The sequence below is a fragment of the Grampus griseus genome (assembly GCF_964374135.1).
Source record: "Grampus griseus genome assembly, chromosome: 9".
Lineage (NCBI taxonomy): Eukaryota > Metazoa > Chordata > Mammalia > Artiodactyla > Delphinidae > Grampus > Grampus griseus.
Genome location: NC_139003.1, coordinates 84,722,098 through 84,741,918, shown reverse-complemented (window position 1 = coordinate 84,741,918; position 19,821 = coordinate 84,722,098). Strand labels below are relative to the sequence as shown.

The 19,821-nt window shown below is 35.3% G+C and overlaps 1 protein-coding gene across 2 annotated transcripts in view; it reads left to right on the top strand.

The window, feature by feature from the left end:
* Positions 1 to 19,821, top strand: part of PHTF2 (putative homeodomain transcription factor 2) — a 112,902-nt gene that overhangs the window by 78,516 nt on the left and 14,565 nt on the right. For both annotated transcript variants that reach the window (XM_082661933.1, XM_082661932.1), the window contains 5 exons: positions 1,653 to 1,839; positions 3,684 to 3,839; positions 8,509 to 8,727; positions 17,751 to 17,879; positions 19,347 to 19,619. In XM_082661933.1, coding sequence (XP_082518059.1) covers positions 1,653 to 1,839; positions 3,684 to 3,839; positions 8,509 to 8,727; positions 17,751 to 17,879; positions 19,347 to 19,619 — 964 coding nt within the window. The remainder of the gene's footprint in view (positions 1 to 1,652; positions 1,840 to 3,683; positions 3,840 to 8,508; positions 8,728 to 17,750; positions 17,880 to 19,346; positions 19,620 to 19,821) is intronic.

Genomic DNA, 19,821 nt, shown 5'->3' with positions numbered 1-19,821 from the left:
ACTTTGGAGAAAATTCAAGGGAATTTATTTAAGTATAATTAAATACAATTGCTTTTTAGTAATGTTTTATGACAGACTTAATCTGCATTGAGCACATTTTAATTTTATGTGGGATTTACATTATGTTTCTACTAATATTTCTTTTGGATAGCCATTCTTTCACCCACCGTAGTCTCTGAAGAGGACTCTGCAAGCATTTGCCTGTTAATCAAATGGTTTTTTATTTTCCATGTTATATTTTTTGTATTGAGAAAAACTTAATACCTATAAATGAAGAACCTCAATTGTAGTCTTTTAGGTACTTGTAAGCTACGTTACTAACATTTTTCTAGAGTATTTCAGTGGGTGAAAGAGGTTACTTCTTTTTCTTTGCGTTCTTTGTTTTTACTTCTTCCATTATGTAGAATCTTGTACAGAGTTTTCCTTTTTTTCATGTGCTTTGTGTTACAAAAGGTCCTGTGTCTCCATTGTATATTAAAATGAATTTATCAGAATATTTATGTATCCATACTAATGGTAAAGTATTTGGGTAAAGGAGAGTATTAAAACTAAGTTAAGGGCTTCCCTGGTGGCACAGTGATTGAGAATCTGCCTGCCGATGCAGGGGACACGGGTTCGAGCCCTGGTCTGGGAAGATCCCACATGCCGCGGAGCAACTGGGCCCGTGAGCCACAACTACTGAGCCTGCGTGTCTGGAGCCTGTGCTCCACAACAAGAGAGGGCGCGATAGTGAGAGGCCCGCGCACTGCGATGAAGAGCAGCCCCCGCTTGCCACAACTAGAGAAAGCCCTCGCACAGAAACGAAGACCCAACACTGTCAAAAATAAATAAATAAATAAATATTAAAAAAAAAAAAACCTAAGTTAAACCACTAATTGCAACTTAATAATTACTGAGGTAGTTCTTTAAAAAATAAGACCTTAAAAATATATTATTAACCGTAATAAAATCGCTAAAATTTTGATCCTAGATTTTGCTCAAAGACCAGGTGATTTTTTTTTAATCATTTTTTAAATAAGTTTATTTATTTATTTATTTTGGCTGCGTTGTGTCTTCGTTGCTGCGCGCAGGCTTTCTCTAGTTGCGGTGAGTGGAGGCTACTCTTGTTGTGGTGCACGGGCTTCTCATTGCAGTGGCTTCTCTTGTTGCAGAGCACGGGCTCTAGGTGCGCGGGTTTCAGTAGTTGTGGCACATGGGCTCAATAGTTGTGGTTCGCGGGCTCTAGAGTGCAGGCTCAGTAGTTGTGGCGCATGGGCTTAGTTGCTCCACGGCATGTGGGATCTTCCCGGACCTGGGCTCGAACCCATGTCCCCTGCATTGGCAGGCGGATTCTTGCCCACTCCGCCACCAGGGAAGTCCAGACCAGGTGATTTTGACCAATAATTGTTTGGTAAGTTAGGGCATGTCTCTTAGAATTGCTATTTGTAAGACCTTAAAAGTTATAAAATAAGCTGAAGTAGGACACTGATTTACATGTTTATTTTTTATGATAGATATTATATTTCTGAATTATTTATTGTAAAAATAAGGTAGTGATTAAAATGCTGAGAAATAACTACCAGATTTAATTATTAACAGATCATAATTTCTGCTGGTAACCTATCCAGAATAAGCTAGTCCACATAACATGCTTCACATATTTTCCTTTTTAGATCAAAGAAAGCAAAGAATTCAATTGATAAATCAACTGAGACTGACAATGGCTATGTATCCCTTGATGGGAAAAAGACTGTTAAAAGCAGCGAAGATGGAGTACAAAGCCATGAACCTCAGTGTGAAACTCTTCGAGCAGAAGAGGCAACCTGGAACACAGGAACACTGAGGAACATTCCCAGCAAAGTAAGTGTGATTTTTAAAAGTAATTTGTGTGATTTTATGTTAGTTAATGGGAAGTGACTTAGACATAGTAGTTGCCCTTGAGTATATGTATTTTCTCCAGAATGTGTTCTGTGAGCCTTTACAAATCACACTGATGAAGCTGAAAATCCGATAAAGTAGTGTGAATAAACCTGATTTCTAGTATAACTTGGCACCTTCTGAATTGATTGATGGCTCCAGTTTTTCTGAAATGTTAAAGCACTTTATAATTTATAGTTGATATTTGTTAAACGTTACTTTTTATTTCCCCATTTCTGTGTGTATGTAAGAATTTATTTCAAATGGAACATCTAAATTATTCTAGACACTGAACTAGGACCCTGGTTTTCCATTAATGTTCTCTTTAAGAAAATATTACCTTGTTTTTCCTACCTTTGTTACCTTTGGTGTCAGCACATTTGTTTTGTTTTTAATTTGAAAAAAAGTCTTACTGAAGAAATATTTGCTAAGGATAACAATTGTTTACTTTACCAGAAGAAGCCCTGGGTTTATTGTAACAAAGCTTAATGTAACATCTTCTTTCTGTTTGTTTACCTGAAGATTTTTGGTTAAATAATCTATTCTTTTTTAATTTAATTAATTTATTTATTTGTTTGTTTTTAATTTTTGGCTGTGTTGGGTCTTTGTTGCTGCGCATGGGCTTTCTCTAGTTGCGGCAAGCAGGGGCTACTCTTCTTTGCGGGGGGCGGGCTTCTCATTGTGGTTTCTCTTGTTGCAGAGCACGGGCTCTAGAGCGCAGGCTCAGTGGTTGTGGCGCATGGGCTTAGCTGTTCCGTTGCATGCGGGATCTTCCCGGGCCAGGGATCGGACTCGTGTCCCCTGCGATGGCAGGCGGATTCTTAACCACTGAGCCACCAGGGAAGCCCAAATAATTTATTCTTTAAAAGCTGTTACAGTAAAAAAAAAATATATATATATGGTCAAATTAAAAGATGTTACCTTTGTTACATTTAGGAACGTAAGCATGAACATGTGTGTTGAGGAAAGTAAAGGAAGAAAAGAGGATTCTCTATTTTGAGTGAAGTATGTGTTATTGCTTGACAGTACATGTATTTTCAGTACCTGTAGCTATATAATAAATAGCATGGGGCAGCAATGAATCAGAGTCCCTTACTCTGCTTTTAGATTTTTGAGGCATTTAACTCTCTGGTAATGTGAGCCTCACATCACTAGCATCAGTCAACAAATAAATTAAGTTTTTAGTCATGCAGTTTTCAAACACATTTCCAGATATGTATTACCTACTAACGTCATATAAGAGGAACATGAAAGTATCAGTAAAATATCTGCTCTGGAGTCTCTCAGTTTCAGAACTTCTGGAATCTGATTATCTCTAAAAAATCAATATTTACATGGTGTTGTCTGCCTCATATGTATTTCATTCAGCTACCAGTCACCTCCTCATTGCCTCATAGCCCATTATTAAATCAGTGCTGGTCTTAAGATTGATAGCATTTTTGGTTTGTGAGAATAATGTAATTCATTTTAGGTCTCTCAAGCTTCCTTTAAAGGGTCTCTGTTCTGCTTTTATACTATTTTACTTTCTCAATTTTGTAAGACATTTCAGATCCTTTTGTGAACAGAAATGTCATAGAACAATATTTGACAAATGACTATTGAGTTACTTTAGTCACTGATTTAAGACATTTTTTAGAAAATCAGGTAGTACTAATCAATTACTCTGAGATCTTTAGAGGTATTTGAAGGTATATGTGTATATGTATGTATAATTTAAAATTTTGCAGTTTTAAAGCTGCAAGGTTAGTCAGAAATTACCAACAACTCTTTTTATACTCCTAACCTAGGATACCCAAAGGACAGTAACAAATGTCTCTGATGAAGTCTCCAGTGAAGAAGGTCCAGAAACAGGATACCTATTGCGCCGTCATGCAGACAGGACTTCTGAGAGCATTCTTCGGAATAGAAAGTCACACCATTATAAGAAACATTACCCTAATGAGGTATATACTTTGGCCTTGCATCTGTACATATATATCTATTTTGTATGTTTTTAATTTACAACTTTTTTCAACAAATTTATGATTATTGAAATAGCAGATATTTCCCGTGAATCTCAATATCTTACTGTTATATGATCTGGACTTACAGAGGAGCAGTTTTAGATTAATGTATTTCACACATGATAGCCACACACTTGTATTCATTTTGTGCATTATCTCTGAAGACTCATACATTGAGTTTGTTGTTTCCTTTTAAAGAAGATCCTGGAGAGACAATCTGTGAACTCCTATGTTAGTCTTTTCCACGATTTGAAAGGCTTTATAACTTCTAGATTGTAGCAAAGTTATTATTCTAAGTGACTTCCTTCATGTTACTGTCACCAGTTAAGTCGCCCAGGCTATAAAATTCAATTCCTTTTTCTTCTTGATTCTGTTTTTCTTTGTTAATGTCTGTTTTTCTCCAAACCCTTTTCCAACTTTATCACATCTCTTGAAGTTATTATATCTCTTGAAATATTTAAATAGAAAAAAAATTTCATTCAATTGTATTTTCACATTTTATTCTAAGGACAATACATTGTCTTGCTTGAAGGCACATGAATTACTTTTTACCTCACTTTTTGATAAACATTACCTTCTACTCTTTTTGTACTGTATTAGAATATATATATTTTTTCTTGATGATTTAGGGTCAAGGTCAAACTTGCGAAAAATCTAATATTACGCTGTGCTGGAGTATGAATAGCTTAAGAGTTTTAAGATTAGAAGAGTTACTTTTTCTTTGTACACTCTTCTTTGTGGTTTTATCTCTAGTCAATCTTTCTACGTGACTACAGCTGTTTCTTCTCTCAGTGGCTGCCATTAGAAAGACACTAATGCCAGTATGTCTACTCATTGCCTCTTCATCCACATTATCTGATGTACCGTTTAGTGTTCCTAAGCCAGTTAACCATGCTTGTGAAATTCAAAGTCTTATTCCATGCACAGGTAGAAGTCTGTTGGTCCTGGAAAGAATTCAGGACCTCCAATAGAAGGAGGTCTCCACTCTCCTATAGAATAAATTACTTGGCTTTAGAGGTACTTTTCTCTCCCCTAATCTTTACTTTTCTTGGTTTGCAGCTATATTTTGAAATATTGAGATTCTTGAAGGGCAGACCATTATTCTACTAATCTTAACTTTTAAAAAATAAATGTTTCTTAAAATCTTCCAGATTCCAAGTAAGGCTGATAATTAGCTAGTAGGCATTGGTTGTTTTAAATCTTTTTAAAAATGATATAAAAGATTACTTAAAAATAAAATCTGGTCTTCAAATTCTTCATCTGTGAAGTGAGGAACTTTAGACTAGAAAATATTTAAAAAGCTGTATTTCAGTTCCAAATTTTTTTACTCTCAAGTCAAACCACCTTCAAAGTTGTTCTTACTTTTTATTGAAAAAGCAAAACACAGCCTCCTTTGAATAAGTAAAATTCAGACAGAGGATTTGTAGCGTTGTTTTGCATCTATATGTATTTATTACTGTACTCTTCAAATTACTGGTGATACGGTTTTCTTTTAGGGTGAGGCACAAAGAAATCATTTGGGAAAGCACTTTGTGCAGGGGTAAGACTGGTGGACCTTACTTGAAGAGTACTGGTCAGAGACCCAGCCATTTGTTGTAAGCCTCCCAGATGTCAGAATCTATAGATATACTTTTTAGGGACATTTTTCAGGAAGAATCATCCAATCTTCTGGTGGCATGGGGGTGGTAGATATTATACCACGCTGTCATGGTGTTTGGCACCAAGGGGGTTGGGGATGAGGTAGTGATCTTGCCATTCAGTGTGTTGGACTTTCACCTAACCCTCTTCCCTCTTACCCCTCAACGCCCAAACCCTACCCCCACCCTGGTTTCTTGCCTTTTTCTACTATCTACTATATCTGATTGGCTTCTTCCAGTCTCTTGTTGGGAAGATGGTGGTAGAATTACTTGGTTATCTGAGATATAGGAGGTGTCCTGGGGAACCGGTAGCTCTGTTTAAGCATTTGTCCTGTTTCCTAGCTCTGTCTTGCTTTGTTTAACTCTGCAGGTATCTTTAATTTTTATTCCCTATTGTGGATTAGCTTTTCATCTGATGAAGGCAGCATTTGATGGAAAGCATAGTGAAGAAACCATGGGTATGGAGTCAGACTACTTAAGTGACTTTGGAAAAATTATTTAACTTACCTGAGTCTCAGTTTCTGCCTCTGTACAGTGGGGAGGGAGGGAGACTGGCCTCATCAGATTGTTAAGTTTAAATAAGATTATGCATAATTGCCATGCGCAAAGCATTTATGTTATAAATGCTTATTCCCTTCATCTATTTCAGTTCAAATAAATAAACTTTCTTAATATGATTATATTCTCAGTTTTAGCTATCTGTCTAAAGATTTGAAATAAGCAGAACAAATTGTATTAAATGAGCAGTAGCTCATTTCCTATTTTTTGGCTTAATTCAGCAATTTGTAGTGAAATTTAAAGTGGCCACTAACTACCTAAATACTGCAGATAAAATTCTGTTTGAAATGTAAGCAATTATCGGCAATAATTTTTAGATTTTACGTTTGTAAAATGGCCCACTTATTAATCAGTATTTGACAAAATACATTTATAATGAATTATAGATATTTCTTTATCCCTGAAATCACCCATTAGTTTCACTTAAACAGTCATCAGGCCTTTAATCCTATTACTTATTTCTGTATCTGATTAACAAGTCTGCATCAGAAATTAGTTATAGATAATAAGCTAGTTTTATCAAAAATTTTGGATTAGCAATTACTTAATACAGTCTGTGTCTTGCTATCTAATGAAAACTGTTGTGATGAAAACTGCTTATGCTTCAAATATTCTGTTTGACATTAGTGAATCGGAAGTATTTTTAGAGTGCTTTTCACAAAAGAAAGCTGACTAATTTTTACCCTTTTCTCTTTCTGTATTTTTTTCCTTTCTTTTTTCATTTCCTGCTCAACTCTTTCGGAAAATTTTTACGTCTCCCTCAAACAACCCTCCTCCCACAAATACTCTATCAGTACACTAAATATATATTTATTATCCCATTCTAATATCAATAAATTATCAATAATATATCTCATTCATTTAAGACATTTTGTTACCTGTGCTAATGATGGCAAAAAAAAGTAGTGTTTGGCTTCTGTCTTTCATAGACTTATAGTGTATTTGAGAGTTTTGATTTATTTGAGAATATGAAATACGTGAACATCTAACACAGACAGTATTACAGATGCCAGACAACAGTGCAAAATTTATCATTAGATGAATATAAATAATAATAACTCGCTTCAGGGACAAAGTAATCGTTCTAAATAGAGAGTGCCTTTAAAGTAACATTTGTCGAGCGCCTTTGTACTAGGTTTGTATTAAAAGCTACAGTGCTCATTTAATTTTTAGTATCTATTTTAGGTAGGTAGTTTTATTCCCCATTGGTAGATGGCTAAACAAAGACTCAGAAACAAGGTAAGACAGCTGGAAAGGGGTAGAGATGGTATTTTCCTGACACTTTTTGTTAAGTAGGCTTTAAAGGAGAGTAGGATTACAGTAAGAGGTAGGAACATGATCAGAGGCTAGAGTGGCAAAGAGCAAGCTGTGTTTAGAGGCTAAGACGTAGCCCAGTGTCACTGGAGGAGAAGTGGAGAACAGGATCCGAAGTAGCACATTTGAAGACAAGGCTCGGTGAAGGAATGTGAACTTTATGCAGAACAGTGGGAAGCCACAGAAAGATTTTGTCTGAGGAATGAAAAAATAGCTTCACTGTGCGAAGGTTAATCTGGAAAGAGGGGAAGGCCTTTCAGATAGGGGTCAGTCAGGAAGGTCTTAGAGCAAACAAGGTGTGAATGATGAAGTTTGAACTGTGGTGATAACATGGAAAATAGAGAGGGTAAATATAAAACATTTTAAAGTAGAATTGACAAAATCTTAGTGACAGAGGATAGCTAAAAACAAATCCAAAAATTTCAGCATACTTGACTACATAAGGATGGCTATTACCATTCTTTATTTAGGAAAGGTTATTTGGAATTAAATTAAAATGTAGTCAAAGGTATTTATTTTGTACGTTAAAAACTCTTAGGAAAAAGGTAAATTGATCAGAAATTATTTAACTTGTGCCTTTTAGTTTTTCACTTTTTTACAATAGATTAAGAAACATGAGTTGGCAGTTATCTTCCTGATATAGATTATTTGTTAATTTTATATCAGTTTATTGAACTTCTGTTTGAAAAACAAAAACAGTAGATACATGAAATCTATTGTTGCTAAAAAAAAAACTAAGAAAAGAACTGCATTAAACACATCAATTAAAGTGGGTTAACATTCACTGACTATGCAGTCCATATGGATTTAGGCTAGTCTCTGAATTCAGAACTTTGTATAAACTTTAAGAGAAAACAGGCACAACTTTTGCCTGCAAAATAACACTTGAGCTGAGATGTGAAATCAAATTTTGATATGAGGAAATTTTGTTTCTCCTTAAAAAATATTATGTATTTTAATGCTTTGCTATTTATTTCACTGTCATTTGACAGTGTGTGTGTTGTTTTAGCAAAAAGTAGCAATATATATTTCTGATAGAATCCTTTGAGTTGGAAAGGGTACATAAATTGTATTAATGTCAAAGAATATCTTGATTTCAGGATGCCCCTAAATCGGGTACTAGTTGCAGCTCTCGCTGTTCAAGTTCCAGACAGGATTCTGAGAGCACAAGGCCAGAATCTGAAACAGAAGATGTATTATGGGAAGACTTGTTACATTGTGCAGAATGCCGATCATCTTGTACCAGTGAGACAGATGTGGAAAATCCTCAAATTAATCCATGTGTGAAAAAAGAATATAGAGACGACCCTTTTCATCAGGTTGGTTTACAGTGTTGGATTATGTGGGGCTATAAGTCCAGCTCCTTTGAATGTAAGTACAGATTTTACAGAGGTGAAGAAAAAACGTACAATTAAAATAATGTTCCTGTATTATTTTTATTTTCATGTGAGCTGCTGTCTGGCTTCACTGGAACATAGAATCTCAGTATTTGTATAATGATTGTGTCACTCACCTTGCAAACATATATTCCTGAGAAATTGTCAGTAAATAGAGTTTTGTAAGTCAAATTGTACTTTAGATGCATTAGTCCTTTTCTCACTCAGCATACCTCACGGTCAGTTTCATCTATACCTGTGGTCTTAACTCCACCTATAAGATTATAATTCACAAATTCACATCTCATGAGTATCAGATTTGTATCTCCAAGTGCCTATAGTAATGCTATCCAACAGAAGTATAATGAGAGTTACATGTGTAATCTAAAATTTTCTGGTAGTCTCATTTAAAAACATTTAGAAAGGTGGAATTAATTTAAGTATGTTTTGTTTAACCCAATATATTCAAAATATTATCATTTCAACATATAACTAGTATGAGAAATATTAATGAAATATGTTACATTTTTTAATACTTTCTTCAATATCTGTTGTGAACACTTAACAGCACATCTCATTTGGACTAGCCACATTTCAAGTAATCACTAGCCACATGTGAGGAGGATGCCATATTGGACAGCACAGGTCTATAGGATATCTTCATTTGAATGTCCCACCAGTACTTCACATTTACCAAATACTTCGTCTTCCTTCATAAATCTGTTTTTCTTATGAATGACATCTCCATCCACTCACTTGCCAGTTCAGAAACCTGGGGGTTACACTTCCTTACCTTCTTCTCTCTCTTATCCAACTTCTCGTCAAACCTTAATAATAAAACCAACAAGTAAACTCTTAGACAACTAGAGATGGAAGGAACCTTCCTTAATCTGATAAAAGGTAACTGTCAAAGAACCTTCTAAAGACCTGTCATACTTCATGATGAAATTTTAGGATCTTTTTTTTTTTTTTTTTTTTTTTTTTTTTTGCGGTACGCAGGCCTCTCACTGTTGTGGCCTCTCCCGTTACGGAGCACAGGCTCCAGACGCGCAGGCCCAGCAGCCATGGCTCACGGGCCCAGCCGCTCCGCGGCATGTGGGATCTTCCCGGACCGGGGCCCGAACCCGTGTCCCCTGCATCAGCAGGCAGACTCTCAACCACTGCGCCACCAGGGAAGCCCTAGGATCATTTTTATTAACGTCAGGAACAAGAAAGAGATACCCATTATCACTGCTTTTTCTATCAAAATCCTACCAGCATGTATGTTTGTTTGTGTTTTAGTTGAACTTAGACTGATTTAAAGTCCACATTAAAGAGCAAAATGTCAAGAATAGCAAAAATAATTTTGAAGAACAGAGGACTTTTCTTACTGAGTATAAAAATTTACTTTAAAGGTGTAGTAATTAAGATGGTATGGTACAGCTGTACACTATAGACTGAATATTATGTCCCCCCATAATTGATATGTCAAAGCCTAATCCCCAATGTGATAGTATTTGGAGATGGGGCCTTTGGGAAGTGATTAGATCATGAGAGTGGAGCCCTCATGAATAGGATTACTGCCCCTGTAAAAGAGGTGCCTTAGAGAGCTCCCTTTTCCCTTTCATCATGTGAGGTTACAACAAAAAGAGGGTAGTGTGTGAACCAGGAAGTGAGATCTCACCAGACACTAAATATGCCAGCACCTTGATCTTGGACTTCCCATCCTCCAGAACCGCAAGAAACAGATTTCTGTTGTCTGTAAGCCATTTAGTCTGTGGTATTTTGTTATAGCAGGCCAGGCAGACTCAGTGTGTAAACAGATAGACCAATGGGACAGAATAGAAAACCCAGAAATAGTTACCTTTTTGTATGGATCCCTAATGTATGACATAAGTGACATTGCAAATCAGAAAAAGGATGGACTGTTCAGTATATGGTTGTGGGTCAAATAATTATCCAAAGACAAAAATTTATTCCAGATAGTTCCTAAGTGTAAAGAAATAAAACTTTAAAATATTTAGAAGAAATTATAGGAAAAAAATACTTGTTACTTTAGGTAAGAAAAGAATTTTTTTCTAGCTCATTAAAGAAAGTTTATTTTAAAATATTTAATATTTCTTTATTAAAGGAGAACAGGCAGGATATAAGCTTTATAAACTTTCCAAAGAGAGAACATTGCTAGCATTCCAAATGGAGAAATTATTGCCTTGTATGAGAACCAGGCCTTTAGCCTTTCACTTTACAGGTGTCTGCGTATGAAATATTTTTCTCACAAGATCATAATGCATAATGAGCTTTTGAAAATTAAAATTGTAGGTGAATTTTTCTCGCTGCTTCATTACTATATTAGTTAGGGAGGAGGTTCATGGTTAATTCTCAGGACAGATTTACCCAAGGCATACCTTGTATCATAAGCAGGGTTTTGCGATGCCCCTCAAATTACACTACATGGAATGTCAGCTTGGGCTACCCTGTCCTTCGTAGGTAAGCTTTCTTCTCAGATTATCAGGTACTAGGGTAAAAGTACCAATGGAGGCTTTTGGATTAAGCCTTTTGTCTTTTCATCCCAAGCTTCATCCAGCGTCGGGAGGGGCTCACGTGTGAATATGGACATCCTAGGGTCCAACACCCAACTTCCTTCCACATCATTCCAAACCAAATTCCTTGGCCACTCCTCTGGCCCAGATATATACACATTGGTGGGGTCCCTCTCCAGAGGGACCTGGGCAAGAGACCTGTGCAGGCCTAGGAAGGCAGCTTGGGACCAGTAGGATAGGGAACTCTAGGTCCCATGGATCCAGAAGGGTATGGGTTCCAGATACGCATATCCCCAACTCTGCAAACTCCTTACTTCACAGGGAGCGGCACTGCTGGAGCAGAGCCAGAAAGGGGGCCTCTGAAGTGCAGAGCCCAGAAGAGGGAACCTGGCTCCCTCCATCTAGGCTAGTGCTAATCAGATTTAGGAAAACTTGACTTAAACTCTCCCAAAGCCCAAAGCTTGCTGCATAACATGTTATTTTCTCCGGGTTTGTGTATTCATGGTCCCCTGCTCTGGCTAATCTCCAGGCAAGTACTACTTCTGTTTCACCTCACACCAACCCAAATTTGAAATGCTACTACTTGACACATTTTTAGGAAAAAATATTCTCATATCAAACATCTTATTTTTAGTCAGTTCTACTGAAGACTTGGTGTTGAACAGTTCTCTCTTTATCTCTGCTTTCTCCTTCCAAGGAACAAAATGAATTCTATTCTTATCATCAGAAAAAGGGTTGTGAGAGAGTATGTGTAATGAGATTGTAACACATGTGTGTCTATACACAAACATGTAACTAAAGTTCAATAGAAGAGAAACACATGGGGTTTAGCTGAGGCACATTAATGGCAGAATAATTGACTGAAAGTCTACAAGGCACAGAGGGTCCCCAGGGCTGCTGATTCCTCTGTCCTAAGTCCTAGTTAAAGTTTCCCTTGGACACCACAAAATGTTTCTGATGAAAAACACCATCATCCAATCACTACCTTTATTTGAGCTAGCTGGAATTTCCATTCCTTGCAAAAAATACTGGTTTTTCACTATTTTAAGAAAAGAATTTTTTAATGCTCTTATTCAAAGCTGATGTTAATATGAATCTGCACAACTACTTCGGAGAGCACTTCGTTACTTTATAATAAAATTGAAGGTCTGCATACTATAAGACTCTTCTCACTCCAAGGATACTTTAGAAGATGGGCACAAGGAGGCATATTAAAAAATGTTCATTGCATTTTATGTGATAGTGAAAGATGGAAAATAATGCAATAGCCAACAATAGTAGAATTAATAAATCATGGCATATGGTAAAACAATATACAGCAGTGAAATTGAATGAACTTAGTTACATATATCAAAAAGAATAAATCTTGTGAATATAACTTTGAATAAAAAAGCAAGTTTCAGAATTATACGTACAATATACCATTTATAATGAAGTTTTAAAAGATGCAAGGTTATATATTGTTTATGAATAAAAGCATATGCAGTAAGCATATAAAAACATGCAAGGGAATAATGAACACCAAATTTAGGATAATAGATCTGGGGAATTAAAAAGGGAATGAGAGCAGGGAAGGGTACAGAGTAAGTTTCAATTTTGCTTGTAATTTTTGTAAATTAAAATACCTGGAGCAAATGGGGGTAAAATAAATATAAAACCAAGTATTATTATTCTCGATCTGATTGAAATGTTTCTTTTAAAAATATATCCATTCATTTTGGCTTCAGCTTCAGGAAAACTGTTAGCGGAAAGAAGCTTTGCTACAGAGGGCTGAGGGGTGAAAATGAGGAATGAGGTTTAAGAAGCATGGACCTGACAGGTTGGAGAAACTGAAGGAATGTTTTGGTCCCCACCTCCTAAATGTGAAGATGTGAGACACTTGAGCACTTATGTGCATAGGAGAAAAAAACAGTAGGGAAGAATTGAAGAGGTACAGGAGAAGTTGTTGAATGATTAGGGTTCTGGAGGGGAGGCATGATTAGGAAGCTTAGCCTCCTGCAGGACGAGGAACACGTCCTCTGCTGAAATAGGAGGAGGAAGAGTGCACGAAGCAGGTAAGACCACAAGGGAGTTACTGCCTGATGATCTCTGTTCTTTGATGTGCAGGAGGCCAGGTGGTCTATTAACAGTAAAGAAGTGAGATGAATAAGGGGCTTGTGGATGGTGGTGAAGGCTTGACATTTTCATTTGTGGGAAATGGAGATGATGGGGAGAGAGTTTGTGTTTGCTTGTGTTCAAGCCAAGTAACACATTAAAAAGAGTCACACTGCCACGTGGTTGAGGGTCCAGTTGGAATCCGAAACTATGAATTTGTAGTTGCCTGTCCTACATAGTTGTATGCTTTTCTCTGGAATATAGTTGTAATAATTATAATAGTAGCAAACATTTAATAAGCATTTATTATATATCTTCCACTGTGCAAAGTAATCTAGATGCATTGTCTCATACAATCCACATGACCTATAACAATGTAGGTTATTTTTTGTTTCGTAGATGAGAAAATGGAGGCTCAGAATTAAATAATGCACCCAAAGTCATACAGTGTAGGCGCTAAATAGTTGCTATTCAAGGGACAAGAGAGAGGATGATATGCTGGTTGAAATAATGGATATGGTAAAAATCTAGACATGTTAGATTGAGAAGGAAATGAAACCAAGAAGGGACTGATAGGTTGAAGAATAGGTATGTTCAGGGAAGAGTGTGTTTTGAATTGAAGGTTTGAGAGACCTGGTAAGATGAGAGGCTGTGGCTGGAGACTCATTTCAGATGTAGAGCAATTTGTGGTGACAGGGTCCAGGGTGTGGCCATGGGAATAGCCAAAGCTCCCTGGAATTTAAGAAGTGAAAAAAACAATGAACAATGCATGAGAAAAGGGTGTTGGATGAGTCATCTGTGTATTCATCTAAGTCACAGAGGATAATAACTGGAATTGAGGTTTAGGAAAACGCCTGTGAGCCATTTCCCCAGCAATCCCATAAGTGGCACAGAGGCAGGGACCATGTGTTTTGCTCATTGTTGTATCACACAGTGCCTGGTACATAGTAGGTGTTTAATATTAGTTGGGTGAATGAATGAAACAAAATAAAGTTTTTCAAAACATGCCGATTAGGCCTTTCTTAAATGATTAAAAAATTTGTTTTAATGAATGCTCTACAGAATAAATTGGTCCTAAATCTGTCACACTACTCTGCTTCTTTTTTTGGTAAAATAAACATTTTTTAATGTTCTACTCTGCATATTAATTATAGTATTCTAGGTTTACTTTGGTTTTGCTTTTGGGTTATATACTTGATTATACACACATTTTGTATTCTCAGGCTCCTAAAAAATAAGCTCATGTTTTCAGTTTTAGCTGAAATTAGCTCCCTTTAATGAAAAGCTGCCTGCTTTTTTTCTTGTTTGACTAAGGTCTGTATTAGGTTTGGAGGATCCTTTTCTGCCTACCATGAAGACTGAAAAATTCCTCCTCATGTGAAGAAGCACTGAGTATTTGAATCAGCGTGTTCTAGTCAGTATGTCACCAAATTTGTAGTTTTGTTTTATTTTCTTGGTGAATAGTTACTGAAACATTTCTAAAAGAGAAAATTTTTCTCCTGTAGTCACGGCTGAGTATATAATAAAATATAAAGCCACATTCAAGTGAAATTAATTCTTCAGTGGGTAAAGCCGTATTTTAATGGCTACAGTTACCACAGGTGGAAACTTCAGGAAAGCAATTGTCATGGTGAATTTACCTGAAATAAAACATGCTACCATTTAAAGTGTTAAGGTTTCCAGGCAGTTGTGAATGAACAGGGAGCAAAGCAGTTGAGATTTTGATGAGGATAAAGAGCAACCATTGAAAGAGTTGCAGATTTTAGTTTGAAAAACGTAACTAAGAAGAATCTATGTCATAAAATTATAAAATGGAATGATTTGCTCTGATGTTTTCTTTGAAACTTTTTTAAAAAGTCTCATGTACTGAAGGCAGTACATATTTGTACAATATTTTAAAAAAATTTTAACATCTTTATTGGAGTATAATTGCTTTACAATGGTGTTAGTTTCTGCTTTATAACAAAGTGAATCAGCTATACTTATAAATCTATCCCCATATCCCCTGTTTTTGAGTACATTTCACACACACACACCCCTGTATCTTTTAATTAATTGTTTTAAAATTCTCCAGTTTCTAGTTGCTCTCTACTCTCTTGCCTTTTGCCTTTCTGGAAATAGGAAAATGCTATCAAATGCTAGTTAGAAGGTACTGGTGCAAAATGAGTACTTTTGGAAGTAGAGTGAAGAACTTTTCGATTTCCTATTTCTGTCTCTAGATGTACATTCTTGGTATTTTATGTCTTGCTTCATGTAATTCACTGTTACAGACTGAGAATTAAAAGGAAAAAAAAGCCTGTATATTGGTGTTTTAATCTGTTACCTCTGTGGCTTAACACTCTTTCCATTCAGCTTTTCATACTTGTTCTTAGCTTTTTAGTTCCATTATGTTTCATAATTATTAAAGTTCCAGGGAAATTTTGATACATATTTTGGTGCAAATTATTTTTATCCCAAACTAGAGTATTTTGTTTGGGGAAAAATTATAAAATGTAATTTGAGGAATTAAGTGGATAGTTAATAACTAGTATCTCATAGCTCTTAAGGCTCTCCAGTAGTGAAATATATACTGTGAAGGTTAATGTATATTAAAATACTATATCTTTGGAACAGATAAATTTTTACAGAAAACCTCTTGATAGCCAAATAACTAAATGTAAAAGAGGTTTGCCAGTAGCATAACTACTGGCATTATGGTTTGCCTATATAATTGTTCATAAAGAAAATTAATGTACGAGGTCAGAATAATTCCCATGTCTATTTTCTTACATATTATTGTATTATTATTTTATACCTTTAACTGAAATGAGTCAATGCAACTTTACTTCCCCTAGAGGAAAATATCTTCCTTAAGTTTACAGAAGCATATCTTTACCATATTTCAATCACGTTTTTGTCCTCAAAGAATATTCTGAAGTAGATTCTTCTGTTCATTGTTAGAAGTTATTTCAATGAAATATGTTATAAAAATAACTTAGAAATAATGTAATGTAATAAAACAAATTTATCCCATTCTGGGGCTAATCTTTTAGTGTTATTTCTATCAATATCTGATAATGTAAATATTAGTGTTTTATTAATTTGTTGCCATCTTTAACCCCCAGCTATCCTATTTTGAAGTTTTATTCTTTTAATTATAGCTCTGAAACAAACAAACAAAAAACCTCAACTTTAAGTATCTGATTTTTTTGCATTAACGCTTTCAGTTTTTCTTTTTACCTTTTTCTATTCCTTGAAACTTCGAGAGATACGTTATTCTAGTTGGGAGAGTCCTTCTACCTCTAGGTGCTTCAGTTCACAATATTTGCTCCAAGGGGGAAAAAAGTTAAATTGATCCTTTGGAGAATTGCTAGATTAAAAAATCAGAAAAGTAACTAAATCAAGTATTAAGAGTAAGTTTGTATCTCTTTCTGAATGAGATTGTATCACTGTTTAGTCCTTCAAAGAGGTTCATATCTCAGCTATCATATTCTTTTGTATTGAATGATCATAAGTTGGACAGTCAGTAGTATGAACAATTAGTAATATGAATTTAATGTGCATTTGTTTTTGAACACTTGTATATTAAGAGAAAAGAGACAGATTGACGACTAAGTGCTTTTGCTGACAAATTTTAGAGGATTTTTGAACAGTAGGTTGCCTAATAGATGTTACAGAAAGTTCTTAACTTACGTATTTTATAAACATAATTTCTTACGCCATCTGTTCAGTGTATATGCTAACTGATTTTTTTGTGGTACGCGGGCCTCTCACTGTTGTGGCCTCTCCCGTTGTGGAGCATAGGCTCCGGACGCGCAGGCTCAGCGGCCATGGCTCACAGGCCTAGCCGCTCCGCGGCATGTGGGATCTTCCCGGACCGGGGCACGAACCCACGTCCCCTGCATCGGCAGGCGGACTCTCAACCACTGTGCCACCAGGGAAGCCCGCTAACTGATTTTAAGATAGAATTTTTTTTTTTTTGCGGTACACAGACCTCTCACTGTTGTGGCCTTTCCCGTTGCGGAGCACAGGTTCCGGACACGCAGGCTCAGCGGCCATGGCTCACGGGCCTAGCCGCTCCACGGCATGTGGGATCTTCCTGGACCGGGAAACGAACCCGTGTCCCCTGCATCGGCAGGCGGACTCTGAACCACTGCGCCACCAGGGAAGCCCTAAGATAGAATTTTAGTGTCATTGAAATTGTACACAATATAGCTTTGTACAGATACATATATTCTATAAATGTAAGTGCATTCACCAATTTCTGTTTTTTAGTGTAGATAAAATAGGGTGTGTATACAGATATATACACACATATATATCTTAATTATGAAATGCAGTTAATATATTCACCAATTTCTTTCTTTTTTATAGAGTCATTTGCCCTGGCTCCATAGTTCCCACCCAGGATTAGAAAAAATAAGCGCTATCGTATGGGAAGGCAATGACTGCAAGAAAGCAGACATGTCTGTACTTGAAATCAGTGGAATGATAATGAACAGAGTGAGTTTTTAAATTTTATTTGTTTATACAGTGATTATTAATATATTAAATGATTACTGAAATACTAATAACCTACTCACCTCATTTCTTCAACCTGAAAAAGTTAATTTGTATTTAAACAGTGATTTCAACAGTGATTTGTTACCAAATCACTCTCACCTTTTAATGTTTCATATTCTGATTAAGAAGAGATGATACAGTCTAAAATTTTCTACTTTTATGGGTTTTTTTTGCTTTCAATGGGTCAAATTTAGGAGCTGCTAGATATATACAAGTGTTGATGAAAACTTATTTTCCTGTATCATTTATCATGGTTCATTTATTTATTACTACCCAAAACATTAAAAAAAATCAAACTGGAAAATTTGTATTGATGCTTGCCAACTTAATTATATAGAAGTAATGCAACTAGTAAAAATCTTGAGTTATTTGAAGATGTAGAATACAAATACTATGGATTTTAATTTCAGTTTCTATTCTTATTTCTTTATTAGATCATTACTACTTTTTAAATTTTACCTGATTCCTCTGGACAACTAAGCATGATTTAAGTTGCAATTTTAAATTTCTTGTGTATTGTTAACTAGAACTTTTGTGCACACGTTATGTGGGACAGGAATTAAAATAACTGGTTTCAGAAATTGATCTACTTCACGTCCTATTACATATCTCAGTGTGAGCTATGAAAAGCTATTGACAAGGAGTCCCTAAAGACTTGGATCTAGGTGATATTCTGTACCTTAAGTATCTGGGAATTTTTACATACTGTGTAATATCATGATAAAAAGGTAGCTAGATGATATTTAAGATCCCTCCCAGTCCTACCAATTTTATATTTTCCCATTATTTAATTTCCAACCTTCTTTTTTTATAATTCCCCCACCCTTTTTCCCCCCTCTTATTTAATTTTTACCCCTCTAGCATAGTCTCTCTTCTGAAATGGTTTCAGAAAAAAATATATATGTGTGTATGTATATAAAAGATAATGGTTTTAGAGTTTAAGGAGATATCCATTTGTATATTGAACTCTTTGAAGAAAAACACAAATTATAAATTTATTGAGTAAGTATATAATTCTAGATTTTTTCTGTAACTGAATTTAAGTGTATATGAGATCTCCTCATTCTTTTCAATATTGCAGTGTTTGTAAGTATTTCTAACTTTTTAATGAGATAAATAGAATTTTTTTTCAAGATCCCAGTTAAGACTGGGTTAGTAAATCCTTTTGCATCTACTTAGTGAATTAGAGATCTGATAATGAAGTGTTTTTAAAAACTGAAAAAATAATGACTTACAGACTTTGAGTAAATTTAAATTTCATTATTCATGTATTAAAACTAATATATTTTAACAAAATTATTTCATATTGCTATAAATAAAATAATGCTTCATTAGGAATTTATTTTACTGTAGATAAAATTTGTGTAAGTTTTTTTTTTTTTTCTTTTTTCCTCTCTCTCTATAAAGGTAAACAGCCATATACCAGGAATAGGATACCAGATTTTTGGAAACGCAATCTCTCTAATCCTGGGTTTAACTCCATTTGTTTTCCGACTCTCTCAAGCTACAGACTTGGATCAACTCACAGCACATTCTGCTTCAGAACTTTATGTGATTGCATTTGGTTCTAATGAAGATGTCATAGTTCTTTCTATGGTTATAATAAGTTTTGTGGTTCGTGTGTCTCTTGTGTGGATTTTCTTTTTTTTGCTCTGTGTAGCAGAAAGAACTTATAAACAGGTGGGTATAATATAGACTTCTGAATAGAGAATATTTTCATCCTTTTCATAATATTCAAGGTATTCCTGAAGTATTTTAGAATTTCATTAAATCATTTTGAGCTGCTAATTATTTTCCTATTTTGTTTTTGTAATACGTAACCAAATAAAATCTTAATAATCCTTATTTTGTTGATTTTTGTTTTTATATGGTAATCTACTTG